At 37.7% G+C, this 23,153-nt stretch overlaps 1 protein-coding gene across 1 annotated transcript; it reads right to left on the bottom strand.

The window, feature by feature from the left end:
* Window positions 1–583: 583 nt before the first annotated feature.
* Window positions 584–22,786, bottom strand: LOC145984360 (uncharacterized). The gene is made up of 2 exons (XM_083118017.1): window positions 22,572–22,786; window positions 584–3,307 (listed from the first exon to the last, which is right to left on the bottom strand). The coding sequence occupies exons 1-2, from the start codon at window positions 22,587–22,589 to the stop codon at window positions 2,033–2,035; spliced, it is 1,293 nt and encodes a 430-aa protein (XP_082974143.1). The 5' UTR covers window positions 22,590–22,786; the 3' UTR covers window positions 584–2,032.
* Window positions 22,787–23,153: the final 367 nt, after the last annotated feature.

The raw sequence follows: 23,153 nt of genomic DNA, 5'->3' as shown, positions 1-23,153 counted from the left end.
ATTAAAATAAAAGACCACCCACCCGTAGCTAAGATTTCAATAATATCCCTTACTTCAAATGAGCCAAATTAGCTAATATGTAATGTTATATTATATGCCTCTTTCAATTAAATAAAAGCATTGGGGTCTCCTCAATAGCGATGTTGTAATTTATGTCGCATTTTAATCAAGGAGTCTAAGGAGCATTTCATGGTGGAGGTGTAATGTAGTGGTTAGGATTTCACATGAAACTGCAAGCCCAGTCATGGTTAGTCTACTAGAGCATAAAGATGGATTTGAAACAAATTTATTAATCATTATAATACAAACTATCAAAGTATTGTCACATGACTACTTGATGTGAAACATTCCTTTTTTCGAATCTCATACGTTGGAGAAAATGCGACGTAAGCAAAGCAAGTCAAGTTAGAGTAAATGTTGTACAGTTCAATAAAAGGGCAATCTTTTAATGTTTATTTAATTTTATTTCGCAACTCTCATTATGTATTAGTGCCTATCAAAATACTTACCTGTTGAAACCTGTTGGGCAAGTATATTTCTTGGACAGAATTTTCTACGAAATATCGTAACAGAAATTCCGTGAATTTGAATTTTAAAATATTCTCCATCAGCAAGAAGTCATAAATTTGTATTTATATATTTATTACTGTTAAAATTTTCTTGTATTTACAAGTGCACAGTACTCAATGGCCAAAATACATTTTTAACATATGAGTGAATTTATATACATCTTTTATTACATTGTGTATGTTGAAAAAAAATGTCATGAATGGAAAATAAACTTGTAAAGAATGACAGGTCGGAGGAGCTATGTACAAAATATTTACAGGAGTCATGGCACATAAAAAAGCTACTTGTTCATGTCTATCAAAAAGTAATTAGAAATATAAATTAATATTTTAGGAAATGTAAACTGACAGAATTCTCACAACTTACATTATTTGTTGTACACTTGAATTTTCGGTCGTGTTACACAGCGAGATAAAAACATTCGTAATTGCAATGAAAATATATAACATTTTTATCTCAAGAACAAAACTAACGAGAATATGAATAAAGTATAAAGTTCTTATTTACTTACATTCATATTCAATTTCACGATCTACGTAAAAATAGAAACTAAAGAAATCAATAGGCCATAGTCTTACAACAATTATATCACAATTAAATACATTCAACTCAGGTTTTATGGCATACATTCTCCATGTTACTTGACCCTGAACTTTGATATGTCTGTTGCACATCGCCCAGCGTGAATGAATAATATGTCTATTTTCTGCAATTGAAATAAAATATAATACAGGATTTTCCAAAAGTTTTGAAATTCGCGAAAGAAATTAACATTAAAACCAGAAAAACAATTATCGTATTTTTATGATAGCTACATTTAAACAAAAATACGTATATTTACAATGTACAGTTCTTGGAGTATATCTCTTCATAATTTAAGGAGCCCGGGTTCGATCGTCGGTGGAGGCACATAGCACAATAATTAGGATTTCACTTAACTGTAGGCCAAGTCGCAATTAACTCATATGTGCATAAAGTAAACTTAAAATAAACTTTAAAAAAATATATTATCCATTTTTTTTTATCTAAACCATCTGAGATAAAGTTCAGAATCAAAGGGATGAGATGAAGAAAACAGACACATTCACAGGCAAATATCATCACTGCATACGGCTTATTTCTTTTTTAAATTTTGGGGAGAATAGAGTAGAATTTGATCTGATCTGAGTATAAAATGAAAGACGCTGAAAGAGATAACAGTAAAGCAATAACTGAGTGTAATCTTTTGTTCTGAATAAGAGCTGGTCGTTTTGGAATTGATACTCTATTCGCACGTGGAAAACCAAGTTAAAGTAATGGGTTCTATGACTGTATTGATTTCTTAGTTTAATCATTATAATATTTAAATTGTTCGCTCTTTCTCAAAATTTATAAAGCTACTTTCGATTCCTCTTGTACAGGATAAAATTTAAAAATCTGGCCTCTTTGACTAGTGCGTAACTACTACTGACAAAGATTTGAATTACATAGTCATATGCCTTTTCATGTGCAACGACAAATGGTCGGATCTAGAAAACGCTCGCTCACAGAGTCGACACTGAAACGGTCTGTCTCCAGTATGTTTCCTGTAGTGTCGAGTTAACTCATCTGAACGGGCAAACTTCCACCCACAGCCTTTCCAACTGCATTGGTAAGGCTTTTCACCAGTATGTGTCCGCAGATGGGCCTTCAGGTGGGAAGATTTGGTGTATGTTTTTCCGCAACCAGGGTGAGAACACGTGTGAACAATCACTTTCCTCCGACTCCAGTTTCTTCTTCTCCTTGTTTTGGGTTGTTCAGTCACCGGAGGGCAACCGGCAACAATACCTCCTGTTGTCGGTGGGGCCGTGTGATGAGGAATGGTTCCGTTCGGTGGTGGAGCAAGATGTGGGTGATGGTGGTGGTGGGGATGGTGAGGATGGTGAGGATGGTGGCTCAAAAATCCAGCTGCAGGCTGTAGGTGGTTTGTTAAGTGCGGTGAGGACGGTGGAGTGAGAATCTTAAAGTGAGACACCTGAGTTACAAAAGTTTGATGATGCCTGTAGAGATCCCCATAACTGGCTTGCGGAGCTGATTGAGAGTGAACTTGGTTGTAGAATCCACCACAATTCTCTGGAGTTGACGGAGGGGATATCTGACCAAAGGGAACACTAGGTTGAACACCTGAACTTCCAGATGCATACAGTTGATGCTGAGGTCCGTTCCCGACGTACTGAGGACAGAACTGCTGCGAGTGGATCGCAGGAGTGGAAGTTGACACGCTGGGATGCACAACCAAATGATTCGCTGGATATTGAGTTGGGTATCCTACGGGTTGTCTGTGCGAGAACATAGGTTCCAGGTTAGCCTCAGTCTTAATTTTGGCCGTCGGAAAGTAGGGTTCAGGTTTAGGTAATTCTGCTGAGCCTCCGGGATCCTCGTTGGACTGAAGGAAAAAATTCGACGGTGACACGACCGGCACTTGCTGATCTCCGTTCCCAGATTTACTGCCTTCCGAACCCTGACAAGGACCACCGGTTTCGCTGTAGTAACCTGACTCTGGAGAACACGAAGAAGGAAATATACAGTCCATTTCGCCGTTACCCTCACGAATCAAATCAAGCTTTCCCTTCACACTCGTGTTACCAAATACCATTTGTGCTCCAGGGCTTGGTGAGTCCGAAGAATTAGGACATGGGCTCTCGGAGACGTGAGGAAGGTCTGCAGGATGACCAGGTGGTCCAACACCAAGAATAACGGTTTCAATATCTTGCCACATCTGAAAAAAATAAAATAATAACAATTTAAGGAATTGGTGTAAATAAAATTACTAGTAGCAATAAGACAAAAATATTTGAAACATTCATTCAGAAAGAGATTGGAGTACGGTGAAGAGATAAATTGAGCACTGGATGAAGCGTTGATAATTGATTTACATGAGTGGTTATTATCATCTTAAAGATCCAAACCTCCGTAAACACAGCATCTCTGCTCAAAATAGCTCTATTGGTGTATGAGCTATTAGTGCACAATAAGAAATATGAACAGGTATGGTAGCAATTACTGAATAATACTGTTAAATATATTTTTGTACCCAAATAATAGTAATAATAATAATAATAATAATGTATTAATTCTATAAAACAAATGCATTAGAATAATATTATATATAACGAAAAAGTACGGTGTGCCATACTTAATTTTGAGAATACATAATGTGCTAGAAAGCAATTTTATATAAGTTAAATGTGTAACTATCGATGAAATGCAATCTTGGATTGATAAGGATATTTTCTATACCGATCAGCAGAAAAATCATACCGTAGAAAATTTTAATAAATTGATTAATATTTTCGATTCTTCCTATTTTGGGCCTCCCCGATGGCGCAGTGGTTGCGTTGTCGCCTTGGAATCAAGGGGTCTCGGGTTTGATACCCGGTGGAGGCACTTAGGGGTTCGGATCCCACTTTAAAATGTAGGTTCAGTCCCGATTAGCCTTACTGTGCATAAAGTGGACTTAAAAAACACCAAATCAATCAATCAATCTTCATATCTTGGTGTTTTTCCAGACATTCCAACATGAAGAAACACCCCCGTGTCTGCGGAGTGGTTAGCAGATCGCGCTACGACGCCAGTGGTCTTGGGTTCGAACCGGCCAGGGCATGGATGTTTGTGGGTGGCCATTCATCAATTTCATCATATCATCCTTAATCCTCATCTTCGCAAATTAGCCAAAAGTGGCACAAAACGCGAAGTATAATAAAGCAAATCAATCAATCAAACGAATGGCCGTCGAAAACTATCTACGAAGAAATTTCTCCTAACATCTCCAATTCTATCCATCCGATATTCTTTCACTATGAAAAATTCCCACCTTAAACACAAAGTGCGATGCTAAGAAAAAAAGACATGTACCTGTTAACCGCAAAGACGAACAATGATCCCCTTCAAAAGGAAATACATAATTGGGATTGTATGATTTGGTACGGCAAATATTGACCATACAATATCAAACATAAATGAGTTAAAATTAATAAGCTCCCGTGTGCTTAGCAACACGCCAGGAAGGTGTATAGGGGGTGTGGGGGTAACGCCCCACACTTTCTTGATCCGGTCGTGAGTGGGGGTGATGTGATCAGCATTACGCCCCTGACCGTCTTTACCCCCCAGGGTGTCCCCCAGGTACCCATGTCATTCGACGCTGGGTGGGCGCCGGGCCGCTTCCAACGTTAGAAAAGTTCCCGGATTTGAACCGGCCGGGGATCGAACCCGGGACCTTTAGCATGGTAGTCAGACGCGTTACCGACTGAGCAGTTTTTTTTTATTAAAAATTAATAAACTAATTTCAATGAAATAAATCCTACCAACACAAAACCAAAATGTTTTCAACTATCGACCCACCCACTTCTCTCTTCTACCCGCCTCAAACTCAGGTGCGTTGCAATTTCTTCAATATTCTGTCCATTTAAAATTCCTGACCGAGAGATCTCGCAAACAAATTAAAAATATATTAAATCATTGTTTGTTTGATTTATATAGATGTATTTTTATTATTTATTTAATGCATTTTATACCGTGAGCTAACTATGCACTGGGAATTATACAATTTAAAATTCAAGTGGCACACTGTAAAAAATGTTGGTGTTAAAACGACACAGTGTGTGGTTCCTGGAGGTCTACACCACATTTTGGTCAATATTTATCCTCAGTGGTGTCAAAAAGATGTTGATTCCAACCATTTGTCTGTGTTATTTCAACAACAGTGAGGTTAAACGTTGAGCAAAATGTGGCGTAGACCGCCTGGAATCACTCTCTGAGTCGCTTTAACAGCAGTGGGTTTTTTCAGTGCAGCAATGTAAGTTTCATTGGTAATTATTTAAATTTAATCATATGATCATTGGTAATTATGCCTTTAAAAAAGTAAACATCACGGAAATAGTTCATTTTGCATTTGCCACCAAAGACAAACGAATTGTAACAAATAATCATGTATTGTGCCTATAGAATGGTAAAGTGAGATTTGTATATATTCTTTTAGTAATCTCTACGTTTTTTCCCAATCTGTTTAGGTCAATACTCTTTGCTTCACCAACATTTTACATTTTACACCCAAATCTTACTTAGAAGTGGTGAACCTTAAAGAATTATGGCATTATTTTCATCCAGAGTTGCTATCTGCCCTGTGGCTCCATGGCACCAGAACGATTGAACAAACTGAGGACGCCTGTAACAAAAGGGTGGTGCTAAATAGATCTAAAATGTTCAAGGTACTTTTACTTATATCTGTGCTCGTTATTACGTCGTATTCTTTGTTTCTTTCCATTGTTACCCTCCTCCTGGGTTATCTTTAGTACTCACCATACGTTCCGAGTTTGCTGCCATAGCACTATACACTTGACAACAAAGTAGTTTTCCGCTCGTGTTCAGTAGGATATGTTTGGACTATGTATTACGATGAAGGAGCATCGTAATAGTGTAGCCTGATTGGCTACCGAGACGATGGAGATGGAAAGATAAATAATGAGACGAATGGAACAATATACAAGAACTTGGAAGGTTACTAAAGAAGTAAAGCTTCTGGTATCACGCATTCGCGATCTTAGCCACAGTGGAAGTGATGTGATCAGTAATACGCTCCGGGGGCTTTGACTAGCACTCCCTCTCCACCAGCGTTGCCGTCGTTGTGAACACTGATTAAAGATTGAGTGAGCCGCTGGACATTGTTGTGAAAGTTCCCACCCCAGGAATAGAGCCCGTGTCTTCCACGTGGCAGTCAGAAGCTTTACCGATTGGACGGCTCTTTTTCAATAGGATTAAATGGACTTTATTACTGGGCGAAGTTCGGCAGCTACTGATCTACAACCAGTACAAATGTACAAATTAATAATGATAAAATTACAAAAAGAAATGTGAAATGTGATATTGAGCATGCTGGTCATCACAATATTTACAAATTTTACGTTCCATCGAGAGTTCAAAGTACTCGGAATCCAAAGCACAAAACATCAAAAATGTATTTTAATTCGTTCGGCAGATTGGAGAAATTAACGCTGTTTACTTCAGGTGCAAGCTACTTAGGCACGGCGTGGATTCATGCATATTGCAAAACGCTTGAAGAAAAGTGAAAATTAAAGAAGAACGTTTTAGCAGAAAGCAGTAGAAGTAGAAGTAATATTCACTACCTTACTCTTCTCTGTGTAACACCTGCTAGAACACTCCTTAGAATTTTTCATTCAATCACGATATTCTGTTTACACAGGTGGAAGATGTTGTGTATGTGTGTGTGTATGCTGAGCTTTCTATCACATACAAAGTTATTTCTCAAATGCTAGATCTCACATTTACGACACTTGCGACATTTAGCCGTTTAGTGAACAAAAGGAACAAAATATAGCATTAACAAATCCAATCGGTAAATCATATGAAACGTACATTATTGGGAACATACAAATTGTAAAAAGAATGTAAGACATGAGTCTTCCTAAAACACATTTTATATTCTGGAATGCAATAGCTGATTATCACGCGGCTTTGGAAGACATTCAGCCTCCGTGAATCAATGATCAACGATCAGAAGCAAGAAAATTCAACATACGAATAATGAAAAATACTGTGAGTTTCAACTTTCTTCAGCTTAATTACTATTATATTTTAATTCACTGCTCAAATTGTTCTATTGTCTATGATTTTATTCCTATTGTATTTATTGTACTTCCTTGTTGTTTAATTTTTTTGTATGAATTTTATTTTTATTTCAATCTGTACTTTTTGGGGTTATGTGGTAGACCAGCAACAGCCGAACCTCGCCCAGCAATAAAGTCAATTCAATTCAATTCAAATCAAATCCACTCAACGCCTGTGGATAAATCAGTAGGAAAATAGAGAATACACTTTTTTATTTCACAGCAACGTGTTCAGATACCGTAAAAAATAGGAAGAAGCGTAAGATAGTCACTGAGCCAGAATTTCATTATATTCATGTAATTGCTACTATTGAATTACTGTTATTATTGGGTTTTTATTATTTACCTGCGTACTAGAGGAAAGGTATGCATTTTTATATACGCGAATTCCAAGGAAGGGGAATATCCTCTATAAATTAACCAGCTCACCTGAACCATTTCCCCTCATATACAGCCCTCCACAGTTCCGTCAAATCGATCTGCGTTTTCGTTGATACCACACTTCTCCTGGGAGTAAATAAACTTCTTGGGTTTATTTTTATAGGTGGCCATATATTATGAACTAAATGACCATGTGACGAAGTCATTTTGATCACGGACCGCAGCGTCGGACCAAACTTCCAAGGCCGATTCAAACCCGTTATAATTTTAATGTCTTGTATCCTAGTATTTTATGAAACTTGATTCATGTATCGGTCGATTGTTAAAATCTCAAGAATCCAATTTCAAGTCATCTCAAATCTCATTAACCTACACACATCATGTGGATACCGTGGCTGAATGAAAAGTGAGTAATGTAAATATTGTACGATATCAGTGCAATTAAGCAATATCTGTTCAGTTTTTCCAAGACACAGAAAAATATTCTAACATCTAATGTTCATACTGTAATTAGTCTGTTGGGTTTTCTAGAGGATCATACCAAAACCTATATGGTACATATATCATGCAGGTGATGGAAATACAGGATGTATCTAAATTCCCATTACAGACTTTGAGGGTTTGTAGTGGGGACCAAAACGGTTACGTTTTGCATAGGAACTCATGTCCGGAAACGTACCGTTTCCCCGCTACAAGTAAAACACAAGCCCTCAAAGTCTGTAAGGGGAATTTAGATACACCCTGTATAGGTTACACCTAGCCTAGAAACAGGTATGAATGCCTTTGTTCTTCCATCTGAGTCATTTAGAATCATCAACCAAACTCATCATCGCGGTCAACCCAAAGAAGTCTAGAAATAGTTTTAAATAACCAAATACAAACGCATCACTGATTCCAGGGAAATCATATAATGATTATTAATCAGAGTATATTCTCTTTTGTCATAAACATGATACTGAGAAAAATATAAACATGTCTAACACAGTGCATATAAATGTGTCCTGTGATTTACGAAATGTAAGTGTTTGAAGTGTAATAAGAAATAAATGAAGCTATATGCATCTTGGAATTTTCATATTTTTAATTCAAGCAATTGCATTTGGCAACAATAATTCCCATTAATACGGACAACGTGAAGCCTGCAACCACAATTTTTATAAAATGTAAGTTATTTCGTTCCAAGTTGTCTACATGCACAGAAACAATAAAGTGCGCGTCAAATCTCCTGCATATGGCCTTGAACGGCTGAACAGCACCAGCGAATCACAGACGTGCGGCGTTGCCGTGCTCTCCTTGACAAGGCGTTTCGCTCAACCACGCTGTCTCCTTTCTGTGTGAGATTTCGACATGGCACCGCTGCAGTGCGCTGCTATTAGCTATCGCCATATGCAGGAGATTTGACGCGCACTCTAATCGGCAGTGTTTGAGAAAATCGTGCGTCAAAAAGGTACAGTTCGATCGTTACGTTTCCCCGCTTGAATTTAGATTATCTTGCGCATATGTAATGGATTTGTGTGACGGGAGCATTCAACATGTAATAGTGCAACAAGCTACATGCTATGTCGTTTATATCGCAACTGAAAATAGTCACAGGCACAATTGTATAAATGGACGTGAATTCGAGGACTTGGAACGAGATTCAAAATTTGGCAAAACGACTGGAAAATTTACAGTTAACGACAACGCAATTGAATATCAACCACCCACAGCCTTACATAGTAATGTAATTGTGTTACAAACGCGTGCAGCTTTATACGGCCTAATGTATCTAACCTGTACTATTATTAGAATACTTTTATCTCGCGGACCTCCGTGACGGAGTGGTTTGCACAGCTACGGGGCCAGGTGTCCCGAGTTCGAATCCCGGCCTCGGCGTGGGTGTTCTTTGTGATCGTGCCTTCATCAATTTCATCATATCATCACTCATCCTCATCTTTGCGATTAGCCAAAAAAGTGGCAGAAAAGCTAAGTAAAATAAACCAAAGCAATCAATCAATCAAGATATGATCTCGCCGTTGAACGATCTGAGATCGAGTTCCGAACTACGCATGAGGGTTCCCTTGTGTTTGTCTCTTCATCAATTTTATCTATTCATCATTCATCATTATTGTTGCTGTTAGCAGAAAATAAACTTGAAATAAGTAAAGAGATGACGAGTTAAAATTAAAAAGAAAATTGGTAACAATAATTAGATGTAAAAATTGTTGCTACCAACGTGGACATATAAAATATACAAATTTATGAAATCTGGTTCCGAACTCAAAACATGGAAGCAGTACAAGTTTTCTGTGATTAACCTCACTGCAAATTCCAAAAGGCTCTCTGTTTAAACAAACCGGATGCTTCTTTAAAAATATACACTTTCATTCATTCATTCATTCATTCATTGATTCACTCACATTCATTACTGCAGTAAAATCAATCTCTTTTGATGTGAAAAAAAATGTTGAATGAAATGGTCTAATCATATGTACAAAGCCAGGTAATTCAATCCTCACGCCCCAGTGTAAATGAAACACCATTTTATCAGATCTCAATCTTACAGCAATTACCACATGATAAACCTTAGTAAGGAAAATCAACGTTTTTTCCTCCCTAAACACGTGTTCGTTAAAAGAAAGACAGGAAGCGCTGATGTCTTGACTTTTCATGTTCGTTCTACTTGAGGGGAAACACGCGCGCGGGACAATGCGCTCGCGCTGGAACAACGAAGAAAACATAAGCACTCCCCTTGACTTTGCGACCGAGTGAATTTTGCATCTGTTCCGCCGTTGCTCACTGGCTTTGCCTTCCCGGTCCCTCTTCTCGTTATTTCTCGTTCATGTCGTAGCTGTTAGCAAATGTGTAGTAGGAAAAGTGTTGGACAAGAAAGAGGAAGCTATTTTTTGAAGGAAAACGACCGGAAACTGGATGGCGAGGCAGCGAACCGTTCAAGGCTTGGGCTACGGTTTGATCCTGTGTGAATAGGGAGCCTGCGGCAGCGCGAGTGACGGCCGGCGCCTAAGCATCTGCCGTCAACGTCTTTGCCGACAGCCCCTTCTTCTTCTGTCACAGTCATCTCGCGTTCACCTCGCTTTTTTTTCTTCATTCCTTTTCGCCTCACTAAAGATAGCTATCGACAGCATAACTAAGCATAAGAGTATAAGTGATTACGATGTCTTAGAATTTGGGTATGTCCAGTAACGTTCTTATAGTCCCTGGCCCCCATTTAGCCCAGATTTGATGCGATAATGAAATAAAAAAGACGTACGCTTTGAACTTGAGACCTCTGTCTTCGCCACGCAGATCGACCGGAGTACACCCTGGAATACAACCGTAAAAGTATTTTATTTTATTTTTCATCTTTCAAGTCCTGCAAAGGCGTAACTTGACGGAGCAAGAGGGCACATACCCCACAAAATTTCCAAGTGTATTGAAATGTACATGTTAGCTGTATTTTTTAACCTTCTGGAACCTAAGGTTCATGCCCCCCCCCCCCCCCCCGCACAGGAAGGCCCCAAATTACGCCGCTGCTTACGACACTTCGAAGTGGACAGAGCTCAAAGTGACGGGGGGATTCGGCAGGATGGTATCCTTCCAGCCATCAAAATTGCCACAAAGCATCCCCCCACCTGCCCCATAATCACCATACTAAACCATTGGACGATTCCCTTAGCTAACCCCAAAACTCGACCAAAACCCCCACCATTGAACACATTCCACTTCAAGCGCTGGTATGGGACCAACAAGCAAGGCAAAGCCAGGGGTGCTAGGTTCAAACCTAGCATTCATCTGTTTCATGAATTCACCATTCATCTTCTTCGTTAAAGGTTACATGGGGGGTAGAAAGATGATGTAAAAATAATACAGATACAAAATACAGTGCCACTGCGTGTTACTAATATGGTAGAACATTTCCTGGAGATATTTTGTTTCTGATTATTTCTCGTTTATTCTTTTCCCCTCGAGGTTTTAAGCAAATATGAAAACAGTGTTAATCGTAATGAAATGGTACGTACTAATGGCCAACATTCATGTCCTGCCTGTGATTCGACTCCGGGAGGTTTGGTTCAGGCAGCTCCGTCAGTTATTTCTACTTAAAGCGTAGCCATTGAGTCATATTTACATGTTGTATCAGTGTTATCATAAACATGTACTCAATAGTGTAGACAAATAATAAAACAGGTATCCTCCGTACATTCGAATGGATATTAATTTTCGATTACAGTGCGTTTCGATCTTACTGTCTATACTACTATTTCTACACGCACAGAACATCGGATGGAAATTGTTATTATTCAAATCATCCCTCTTAGCTATACCCTGGAGGATAAATATTTCAAAGTGTAGTTAGATCTGGCACAAGTTATTTTACAATATGTTGTTATATTTTCCATTATACAACTAGCATGTTTAAAGAAATATTTTAAGTTGCATAAACATACCTATGAGTGTAGGAAAGAGGCATATTGGCTCTCGTTTTTGCAGATAGATAATGGTTTGGCTCGATTTTTGAAATAAGCGTCGCTTTTCTGCCTCTTTTGGCTAATCGCGACGACGAGGATGAGTGATGATATGGTTAAATTGATGAAAGGACTCTTGACAAGGAACACCTCGCCTGCTTATAAAGAAATCATTATTATCATCAGCAGCAGCACTGGGTTTGAGAGTTCATTTCATCTCCATAGCAAGGGGCATATTTTCGAAATAGGATGGATCAGTTGAAGTGTTCTACAGTCATGGACACATCTGGCTTGTATCGATTCCATTGAAAGTCAATAGGATAGTTACAACACAGATGTGTCCGTGACTGTACTAGCATAACAGTAACAACCTGGAAGCTTTCTTCAATTCAAACTTTATCGCCACAGGAAAGTATACAACATATTCGTGACCGCATGCGGATACACATTTCCGTTCACTCAGTGTCATCATCCAGAACCATGACCCTAACTCTATAAAAAGACAAATATATCCTTACCATGGTTTTAGAACAGGAGGGCACGTGAAAGGGAGTTTGGATCAGTACATACGTTACACAAGAATTGCATCGCGTGTTGAATTTGAGGAATGCGTTCTGTCAAATTGAATCCATGAAATACTGACATAATGTATTTATTTTGTATTATTTATATAGCTTATTTTAACGTTGCCTGACTGATGATTGCCTGAACTTCAGAAATGCTCATATCATGACCGTGAATAGAATCCCGAACTTTTGGAGTCAAAATCGTGACTTGACAACCCACTGAGGTGACAGAAGTTGGTAGCAGTTAACTATGAGTTCGGAATGCGCGACGTTATGATGAACCTACTAACAGACAATCATGATGATGAATGAAGTTTCATACACGAAATGGAACATTAAAATATTTATGTTTTATTATCTTTTTTCCAGTTCCTTGGAGTTTATTTTCGTCACCCGTTTTCACATCTTTCCTATAACCTAGTGTTACAACGGGATTGTGTTGCAGTAACAGGCTATGTTTTAGTTATTTAAATTAGCGTTCATACCTGTGTAGATTATCGCAACGATGAGAATAATAAGTGAACTGATGAAGCTGATGATCGAACAACCTCAAACTAACATTCATTCCTTACTGGATTGATTGATTTGCTACTTTAAGTCCACTTTATGCACAGTAAGGCTAATCGGGACTGGACCTACAGGTTAAAGTGGAATCCGAACCACTATGTGCCTCCACCGGGTATCGAACCCGGAACCACTTGATTAGAAGGCAACGACGCTACCACTGCGCCATCGGGAGGCCCCATTCCTTACTGGAGATTCGAACACCGATACCTTGGCTTCGCACCTCATTATAATAACCACTGCACCCAGAACTTCCACGATGGGATTGTGTAAATCTCTCGTCTTGGAATCGAGGGGTATCAGGTTCGATTCCCGATTAGCCTATCTCATCATAAATTGGATTGAAACAAACTTTGTCTATACACTACACAGGAGAGGTATAACCGGAATATCAGACGACATTTTTCAGGCCATATGCTTACAAACAGATACGTAATGGATGAAACTGAAATGACTCAATGGATTTCGTTCGGTGCGCCAGGGAATCGACTCAAGAACCTCCGGAATTGGAGACCCAATGCCGAATTGTCCTTCCAAATTAATTTTATCACAGTCAATCGCATTGAGCGCGATGGCTGATTACGGCTGTAGCAAATCATTCGAAAGCCTCTTAAACCTTTAGAACACAAATAAATTCACCATCGACAGCATTAAATAGCGACACGTATCGTAGAAAAGGCGAACAAGAATTCCAGTTTTTAGCACTCGCGATGTGAGAACTCGGTCGACGAGATTGAAAGTAATAAATAACACAAAGAACGAGAAGATAAAAACGACAATGAGAATTCAATTACAATTTTACACGGCACACGCTCATTTGTATTTCACACACGGTGATTTTTGGCTTCTGTTGCTTTTTCTCTCTCTTGTTCCAGCAGAAGCTGGTAGCAGCTTTCCATGATCTTATTTACATTATTAACCCAGTCTCCGTTTCTCGTAATAAGCTGATTACTAGAAGACAACACGATTTAAGCTAGCAGCAAAAGCCGGCAATCCTTGTTTCAGAGGTTATCCAAAGACGTCATCCAATTTCACTAAGATTCACCTTCGTGTATAACGCGGATATACATGGCATTTACAGTTTTTCATTACTGTGTCAAATTTCTTAGTATTTAACATGAAAAGCAAAGAATTTCTACAAGTTTTTTTACCTTTACAGAGTACGTGTAACTTAGCAGCTTTAAGTTGTTGTATAACGTACGAGGATCCACATTTTCGATCTTTGGATTTTGAAATCCGAGAGCGTAAATTCTATTTTCAAAGTTATCCCGTAAAGATGGACAGCCTAGGTGTGTCTTGAGTTTACTAAGTTTTTAGAAAAATTGCTGAATGATTAGACTTACCCCTTGCTCTCCACAACGATGGGTGGTAATGGATGATAAGAATCCACACATCCTACTCTAGATGTTTGTGATGATATCCTTGAGCAATAGGACCTACATTCTAAGGCGGTCTTAGAACAAAGTTTGGGAAAGTTGAAGTCAATTTTATGCTAAGCGGCAATATTAAGTCCACTTAAATGTGTCTCCACCGGGAATAAAATCCGAGACACTTTGATTACATGATGATAAAGTTAAGCACTATGCTATCAGAGAGACTTCGTGTACAGTCACCGGCAATAAAAATGGGACACCTAGATCCTGAAATACTCGCTTCCCTGCAATGCGTTTTGTGTGTTGCCCAACGCTACGGCGATAGTATAACTTCATTATCAATAATAAGTTATGATGCCGTTGTAGAATTAAGTGCCACAGACAACACATTGCAGGGAAGCAGGTATTTGAGGATATATGTGTCCCAATTTGTATTGCCGGTGACTGTACATTCAGCTTTAAAATTGAATCCAGTCAAGCGAATCGCCTGTATCATTATAGATATGCAACCGCAGTTACACCATAAATAGACAGGTTATATACCACGTCAGGATATAAGTTTATGATAGAGAAAGAAATAATAAGGACTGCATCTATGATCGCATCTCTCTGTTACTGCTTCCTCAGCGACAGTACTCTCAGAATCGAACTGGGGAAGTATGCACGGAGACTAGGCGCCTACTCGAATTTTAGTTATAGTTAATAACAATAATTTTGTTGATCACAGTTATCTTGAGTGCTGAATGTGCAGCTGAACTTCATACTTTCTTAACCGGTTGAAAGTGATATGTAGGATCGCTTCTCAAGAAAATACTCCGTCTTTCTTGAGTTGCAGTTGCTGCCAGCTAACTAATAACCAAGCGGATGACTTATTGACTAAGCCCTAAACGATGACTAATCGGCCGACACTTGTAACAGATCAATAAGTAGCTTTACAATCGCTGAAGAGCTATTGGATTACGCTTACTAGCAAACATGCAAAATGCAACGTTCATCCCAAGACTGTGTGTCATCCTGTTTGTTTTTGCTACGGTTCCATTGAAACGCATTGCAAAATAAACAAGGAAGCAAGAGCTGGAGCGCGTTTTTTATTTTTTTTGTTAATATTTGTGGCTTACGTTCATTTCGAAAATACGATGTGCAAGTTGACAAGCATTAAGGAGTAGATGGGTAGGTCGGTTGCATAACGCTGAGCACCGTGTCTTCCTTCCTGAAGGGGCTCCACCCAAACGAAAAAGAAGATAGAGTTGCGTACATTTCCTTTCCACGCCTACTACTGATTGTTAATCTAAACGGGGCTACGCAGTACGCCAATCACCATATAACCATTACTTAAGAGGATGAAATATGGTTATTCTGAAATCGAACTGACACACGATATTTCTATCATGCCATTGTATCACGTATTTTTTTATATATAGGCTATATATATATAATGTATATAAATATATATGTATGTATATATATGTATGTGTGTGTATATATATATATATATATATATATATATATATATATATATATATAATGAGCTCGATGAGAGAAGTATATCATATTTTCTAATGTTCTAATATTCTCTCATCGATCTCCGTAGCATAGCCATCAGCAAAGTTTGCGATTTTTTTTAAGTGCACGTTTTACTCGGATACTCTGAGACTGGACCTACAGTTTAAAGTCGAATCCCATCCATTATGCAGCATGATTTCCCCGATAGTATTGTGCTACGACACCAGGAGTTTCACGTTCGAATGCTGGTAAGACATCATTTTAATACGCACTGTTTCAGAGGCACATAGTGGTTCGGATCCCACTTTAAAATTTAGATCGAGTTCCGATCAGCCTTTTTGTGTATAAAGTGGACTTAAAACATAAACTCAAACATTTTCATCGTCGCGATTTCCCAAAAATGGCAGAAAAGCGAAAAAACAATCAAAATCATATCAAACCATAGGAAAAAACCATTACATAACGAATTAAACCATTGTAACTCTTAAAGACTTACATTTTTAACATTGTTTTCAGTAATGATCATACCTTACGACAAACAACGAATACTCGTCAGTCAGCTATAGCAAGCTAATTTCCTAATCGGATTTCTTGCAAGAAATGGGAAAATCGCGAAATTTAATTTGCAACTAAATGCCTTTTAGAGTTGTATCTTTATCTGTTAGAAATAGTACGAAGACAGAGATCAAGTCAAATAAATAAAAATTGGTTTATTGTGGGGTTTTTTAGACATGCCAAGGGAAAACTTTTTTCCATTTTGTATTTTGTTGAATAAATATTTTTTTATCTGCTATTTCTGAACTCCTTACGACTTCAAGACGAGACTTTCCACTCGAGACCGAGACTGAATTCTACTCTATATCTCAGGAATCTCTGGAGCAAGTGAATAAAAATAAGTCTCTGCGCTAGTAGGGACTCGAGAGGGCTCGACCAATGAACAACTGAGAGGGGATTTGAGTGCATGAAGAGGAAAATGCGGCTGCAGCTACGAGCTGTCAGCAGCGGTGCGAACTACTCCGCTCCGCCCACTCGCTTTCTCCTCCTTCTACCGTTATGCGCGGCCTTGCTTCTCAGATTCCCGGGACCGAGTATGGATTCAGTTTAGTAGTGGGTATCAAGACAAGTCTGTAAACAAGACGGGGATTTGAAACCTGAGACTGAGAGGCAGAGACTGGCAATTTTAATTCGGGACCAAGACAGGCTTTCTCATTCAAGAGACGAGATTGTATCAAGTCTCGTCTCGGTATAATTCTTATTTTTTTCTAACAGAATACGTTAGCCACGGGGCGGCTTGCGATATATTAGCAACCGACAACAGGTGGTTCCAACGTTGTGAACTCCAAGTGAATTTGCATTTGACGTTGGAAAGATCGTATAACCGTGCAACTACCATTTCCGGCTTTAAACCTTGATAGAGTTCGAAATAATTGGAGCAAAATACGCATAATTATGATTGATTTGACACTGTTTTTTGTTATATTCTGTAGCCACGTGTGTTAAACAGTTTTAAAACTCTTGTTAAGGTAACAACAGGCAATAGGCTTACGTAGGTTCGTTAATTTTCAAAATTCTGAATGAATTAATTATTGTTATATTTTAAATGATACTTATTTAAAAGTGCATAAAGGCTTCCATTTTTGTGATGTTATTGTATGTTGGTACATAATTTATTTGACCTCGTGGTAATATATCATCAGATTAGTAGCAAATGTGATGAAATTCAAATATGTGTGTTTTTGTGTTTGTTTACAAACTGTAAATTCTAGGTTTATCGCCACAATGGAACTAAATGGTGAATTAATAATAAAAAAAGCAATAATAAGAAAAACAAAAAAGTCCATGCTTTATCCATGATTCAAACCCGTTAACTCTATATTCTAGTCATAGCTTCCCATCGCTTTGCACTTACATTCATATTCATCATTATATGCGCATTTTTTAATGTTGGATATGAAATTATTTGAATTTGTCTTGTAATAAACTTTGCTAGGATTTATCAATTATATCCACATTCTCCTTGATTTACTAAAGAAAATTTGTTACCTGGTTTGAGTCCTATTAAAACTGAATTTACTGCTGACTCATAGTTTAAAGTTTCACATTAACGCATCAATTTCCAAGCTAAGCACAAGAATTATTTTTGACGTGTCAGCAGTCTATAGAACACAAATGACATACGTTTGCTTAATTTTATTGGATACAAAATAAAGTGATCATACACCACCATATGTTTCATCACTCAACCTTGTCAAATTTGAAACAGTCCAGTGCATGTTAAAATATGTGCATAAATTCTGTTACATAGCAGATGTTTTCCCACTTTTCGGATATAATGCGACAAATCATTGCACACTGGCAGGAAATAAATCATGAAATATTCATTAAAATAATAATAGGGTGGAAAAGATCAACCTTTTGCACTGGGGTGTTCCCACAAAAAATAGGAGATATTGTTTCATAGTACAGAGGGATATTTATCAGAAGGAAATCAAAGTATGTTTCATTTAAACTAATAAAATGAAACTTGGTCAACATTGCATACTGAAAAATATGAAGAATACCTGCAAATATTTATATTATATATAAGCAAGGATTATCTCCTGTATGTGCAGAATTGACTATTCAGAGTTATTCATTGGTTCTTAAGAAGAAATAAGAATCCTCCGTGGCGGAAGTCAGGTATCTCAGGTTCGAATCATGGGTAAGACATGAATGTATCATTGTGCTCATCCCAACATTTATTTCATAAGTTTATAATTCATCCTCATTGTAGCCACTAACATAAGAACTAGCAAGGCGACTTTTTATAACCGAAATGTAAAGAAGAAAATCTATTTCTGTTGTGTACTGATTACCGTAACGAATCTCGGATAAAGCATGAATGTGTCATACTGCTTTCATTAGCATTTATTTTGTCAATTGATCGTCTATTCTCATCGTTGCAGCTATCCTAGACAGAAGAATAGGCGAGATCCAAATATGTTAGTCACTGCAATTATTGACTTCCAACTATTGGACAACGAACAAGAACTGTTTGAAGTAGTTAATTGTCCTTTCGAAATGATCTTTAAGAACACTGATTTGGCTTTCAGATTCATTGAAGTAAGGTTATGTACACTCATCACCGGTACATTTCATCGCATATTTAAAAACGACGATTTGAAAGGATAATGGTAAAGGGCAAGCCCGCAGCCAGAATTTTATTTCGGGAACTCTTATCCCTTATCAGCAGCCGCCATCTAAAGGCGAAGAAGTGAGGGGAAGAAGTTTTAAAGATGAATTTCTCAGCATATTACAACTTATTATACAAGATGTTTAGTTCTGCTAAGGAAGTAAAGTTAATTACCACTGTATACTATTTAGATATTTGTAGGATTTCGGTGGGGGCTTCAGCCCTCCGAATCCTCCCCCCCTGGCTATGTGCCTGGTGAAGAGGATGAAGGAATTGTTACTTACTATACGTTATGAATCCTTACACTAGCCGCTAGACCAAAGAGAACAAAAATGCGATAGTAAATGGAAAATTAAAGTATGGGATTTTTATCTGGGTACAAATCTGTATCAGCTAAATGCATTACACTTAGGAAAAATCCATTTGACACATAATAAACATGGACACATGGTTCTAAGTTGTAAAGTTTTTAAGACCGTCTAGATTCGGGAGAAAGCACCAAGCAATTAAAGCGGTTGGTTGGATTATGATGGTTTTAGAGGCACTAAAACAACACTAGCACTAAAGAAAGGGTTATTGGACGAGCATGAGATGCGTTTGTGGTTATTTCTTAGGCAATCACAACGGAAATAATCTTAAAACAATTCATATTTTATATCAAATGAAACAGAGCAGAAGAAATTTGCGTCAGTACGTTCCCTTTATGCCCCTATCGAATTTTGGTTTAATGTATAATAGCCTGTTTGTGGTTTCCATAATAAGGTCCTTACCAAGAAATCCGCGGCTCCCTGATGGGGCCGGTGAAATACCTGAGGTAAGAAGAAATTTCGGATTGGTTAGGGGAGACCGGAGGAGAGGGTCTCGACTAGTTTTCTTTGTTGCTGCAGTGGAATCCGCAGTCGTAATTTGTGGTAGTGACGGCAGGTCAGAACTATCGCCTCCAGCAGCAATAAAACTCTCAACTTTAAATTGCTTACTATGGGTAAAGATTTTTTCCCCTCCAATCCCTCCCTCACTCTCTCTCTCTCTCTTTTCTGTTTTGTTTTTCAAGTGGCTATATCTTTTATAAATGACAGCCATCTTCTACTTTTAATTTACTACCAGTCCAAAGTTAGATTTAGGCCTTCACTTTAAGATTCATGTAATTAGTAATTAAGTAGGATTTTTTTATTGAAGATTATGGCAAATTCCTGAAGTAGAAATGAGTTCATTTTTAATCTAAAGTGATTCTTTATGTTAACCATAGAAGAAAGATTAGACCATGTATAACGTATATACAGAGATATCAAATTTCAAGAAGCACCTGAAGTACCTAAAAAGATGGCTTTAGAAACCCTAAAATAGTACCTAACAAGGAAAACGTATACTCTATCAATTACGGAAATAATTATTTCGTAGTACAACAAACCACAGTTGACTAAATATTTATATCTGGCAACACAAATTTCCATCGTATAATGCATCAGAATTTTAACTCATTGTAATTTTAACGATATATTACATGTTGTTACTAAATCATTTTTCTTGCGATAAAATATCAAAAGTGTAATTTTGATTCTAATGAGATGTATGTATGTTATAATTGTGTATGGCATATAATCTCGATATTATTGTTTTTAATTAAAATCAGTTTTGAATTTTAACGGATAATTTTTAATTACAATTCGTGAGAGGATGATATCAATAATATTTAATATAATACTGTCTATAATGTTTTCATAATCACCTTTGAAATTATAATAATAATTCATGGAGTCTTTATAAAATAGCTATTTAAAGAGCAAATATTAAAATAGTACTAATTATAATCATAACAAGGTCAGAATAGATATTATATCAATCAGATTTATTTAATTTATAGTCTGCTATGAGTACAGTATACTGTGTTCAATTGTGAATTGAAATGAAGTAGTATTTAATATGTCCAGGTACTGTTCTATTCCATAACTATAATTCATTTACAGGAAGTAAACATTGATTAGTTATCCAAGTGTGGCATACTGATATTACTCTCAGTCAGTACTTCATGTTAACCAAACATGAAATAACATTTAGAAGAGAGTTGCCTTGTATTTAACATATATATTATCTAATTAGTTTATTTGTCCATTTCGAAATTGTCTCGTACATGGTCGTATATTTAAAACATACCACTCACGGTCAGGTACCAATAGGTAGAGCAGCAGCTACAGTTTAATTACATTCAAATGAACTCTTCATTTTTCTCTACTGGTAATAAAAGTTTAATCTACTTACTTCCCTTGGCATAGTTTACAAGTATTATTATTAAGTTAATCCTGAACAAATAATAATGAAGTATATCCTTCTTTTGTTTATCTAGTTGCATCATAATCATTCAACCGTTGTTATCACTAGAGATAACTAAACAGTACAAAAAATATTATGCACGCGAATTAACTGAGTAAACACATAATAATGTTCATAATAATAATAATAATAATAATAATAATAATAGTGAATTTTCAACTAGAAATGCATGAAGATCTGTACATGGTTCTGACTGTCTTCTGAAGCCTAAACGCAAGAATATATTATTAAATCATGTATCCAGACTGGTGGTAATGCTAATTTATTATTTCAACTAATAAATGTTCGTAATTAGCAATACTGTATCTGCATGTAACAAGTTGTAAACGAGGCTCACACAGGACAGGGTTATTTGCAATTAATGTGGCTAAATCCACAGACATGAATCTAATAGAATAGGTTTAAGCCGGTGCTTTGTAGGTTGAAAGTGCATTTTAAAGGAAACAAGGACAAAACCCTAATAGACTCTCGCTCCAGAGCTCTTACATGTTTTTTTCTGGAGCAAAAGAAACTGCCCACAGCTCCAGACTGTGCATGGAAGCGGGCCAGATATCAAACTTTTCCAAGTAATATTCCACACAAATCTGAAACTGTTCTACAGAGTGAGAAAGGAAAGGATAATTGTCAGATACTCACACAGTGGCTACAGAAGTAGGCCCACCTATTATCATGAAAACAAATATATATTATTAAACTCTAGAAACACGTGCGTAGATTACTGAGTTCATGCACCTCATAACAAACCCTTATTCCGCCAGTTCACTCAAAAGTTGTAAATCTACAGTCTTCGTGTATATATATATATATTTAAAGCACTCGCGACGGTATGTATAAATAACCAAAAGTATTTCGGACATGAACCTTTTGAAGTGTCCCTTGTTACCGCGCATTGTGTAACAAAGTTCTCGTGATCCGAAAAGTGCAGTATGATACACTGGCAAGAACCGTACAACAATAAATACATAAACTAAAAAGATGTCAACAATGAACACACAATCTGTTGGAAACAGTATCACGTGATGTTCACTTACCTCCTGAAAATCGGCCATCTCAGATCATGGAAGCCCGTAAGATCGACACCAGCTGCTTCTGCTGCGTGGGTGTGAAGACACAACCACCTCTTCTTGCGGAGCGGCGTGGACATGCGCAGTACCCCGCGAGCAATACCCGACTCGAGTCCTCTATCTCTCTCTCTCTCTCCCTCGCGAGAGCTTCACTGTAAGAATGGCTACGCGGCAACAATAACACCTGTTCTTATTGGACTAGTTTAAAATCACTTCAGGAAGCCACCATGGGCTACGCTGCTTCTATCAAGGGATTAAAAATAACCGTGATGTCACGCTGGACCAATCGGAACGCGGCTTCGCCGGAAGAGCACCAATGGCAGAGCTGCTTTCGGCTCAAGAGGAGGTGAGAGTAATGGCATTCCTAGTGTCAGCTGACTCTGCCAGCAGAATCGACACCACGACAGCCACACGACAAGTAAGTTATTATTGGACAGCGATGATCCAAAAAGTGTGGACAATAAGTAGCATGTAATGCAATCCGAAGAGTATTATCGCGGGTATGTTCACAGTCCCGTGGGGCTCTTGAAAGACTCGAAGATCGTTCTT

This window comes from Lepisma saccharinum, chromosome 2, assembly GCF_977018435.1.
Source record: "Lepisma saccharinum chromosome 2, izLepSacc3.1, whole genome shotgun sequence".
NCBI classification, from domain to species: Eukaryota; Metazoa; Arthropoda; class Insecta; order Zygentoma; family Lepismatidae; genus Lepisma; species Lepisma saccharinum.
Note: the sequence above shows the minus strand (reverse complement) of the source record. Positions and strands in the feature narration are given on the sequence as shown.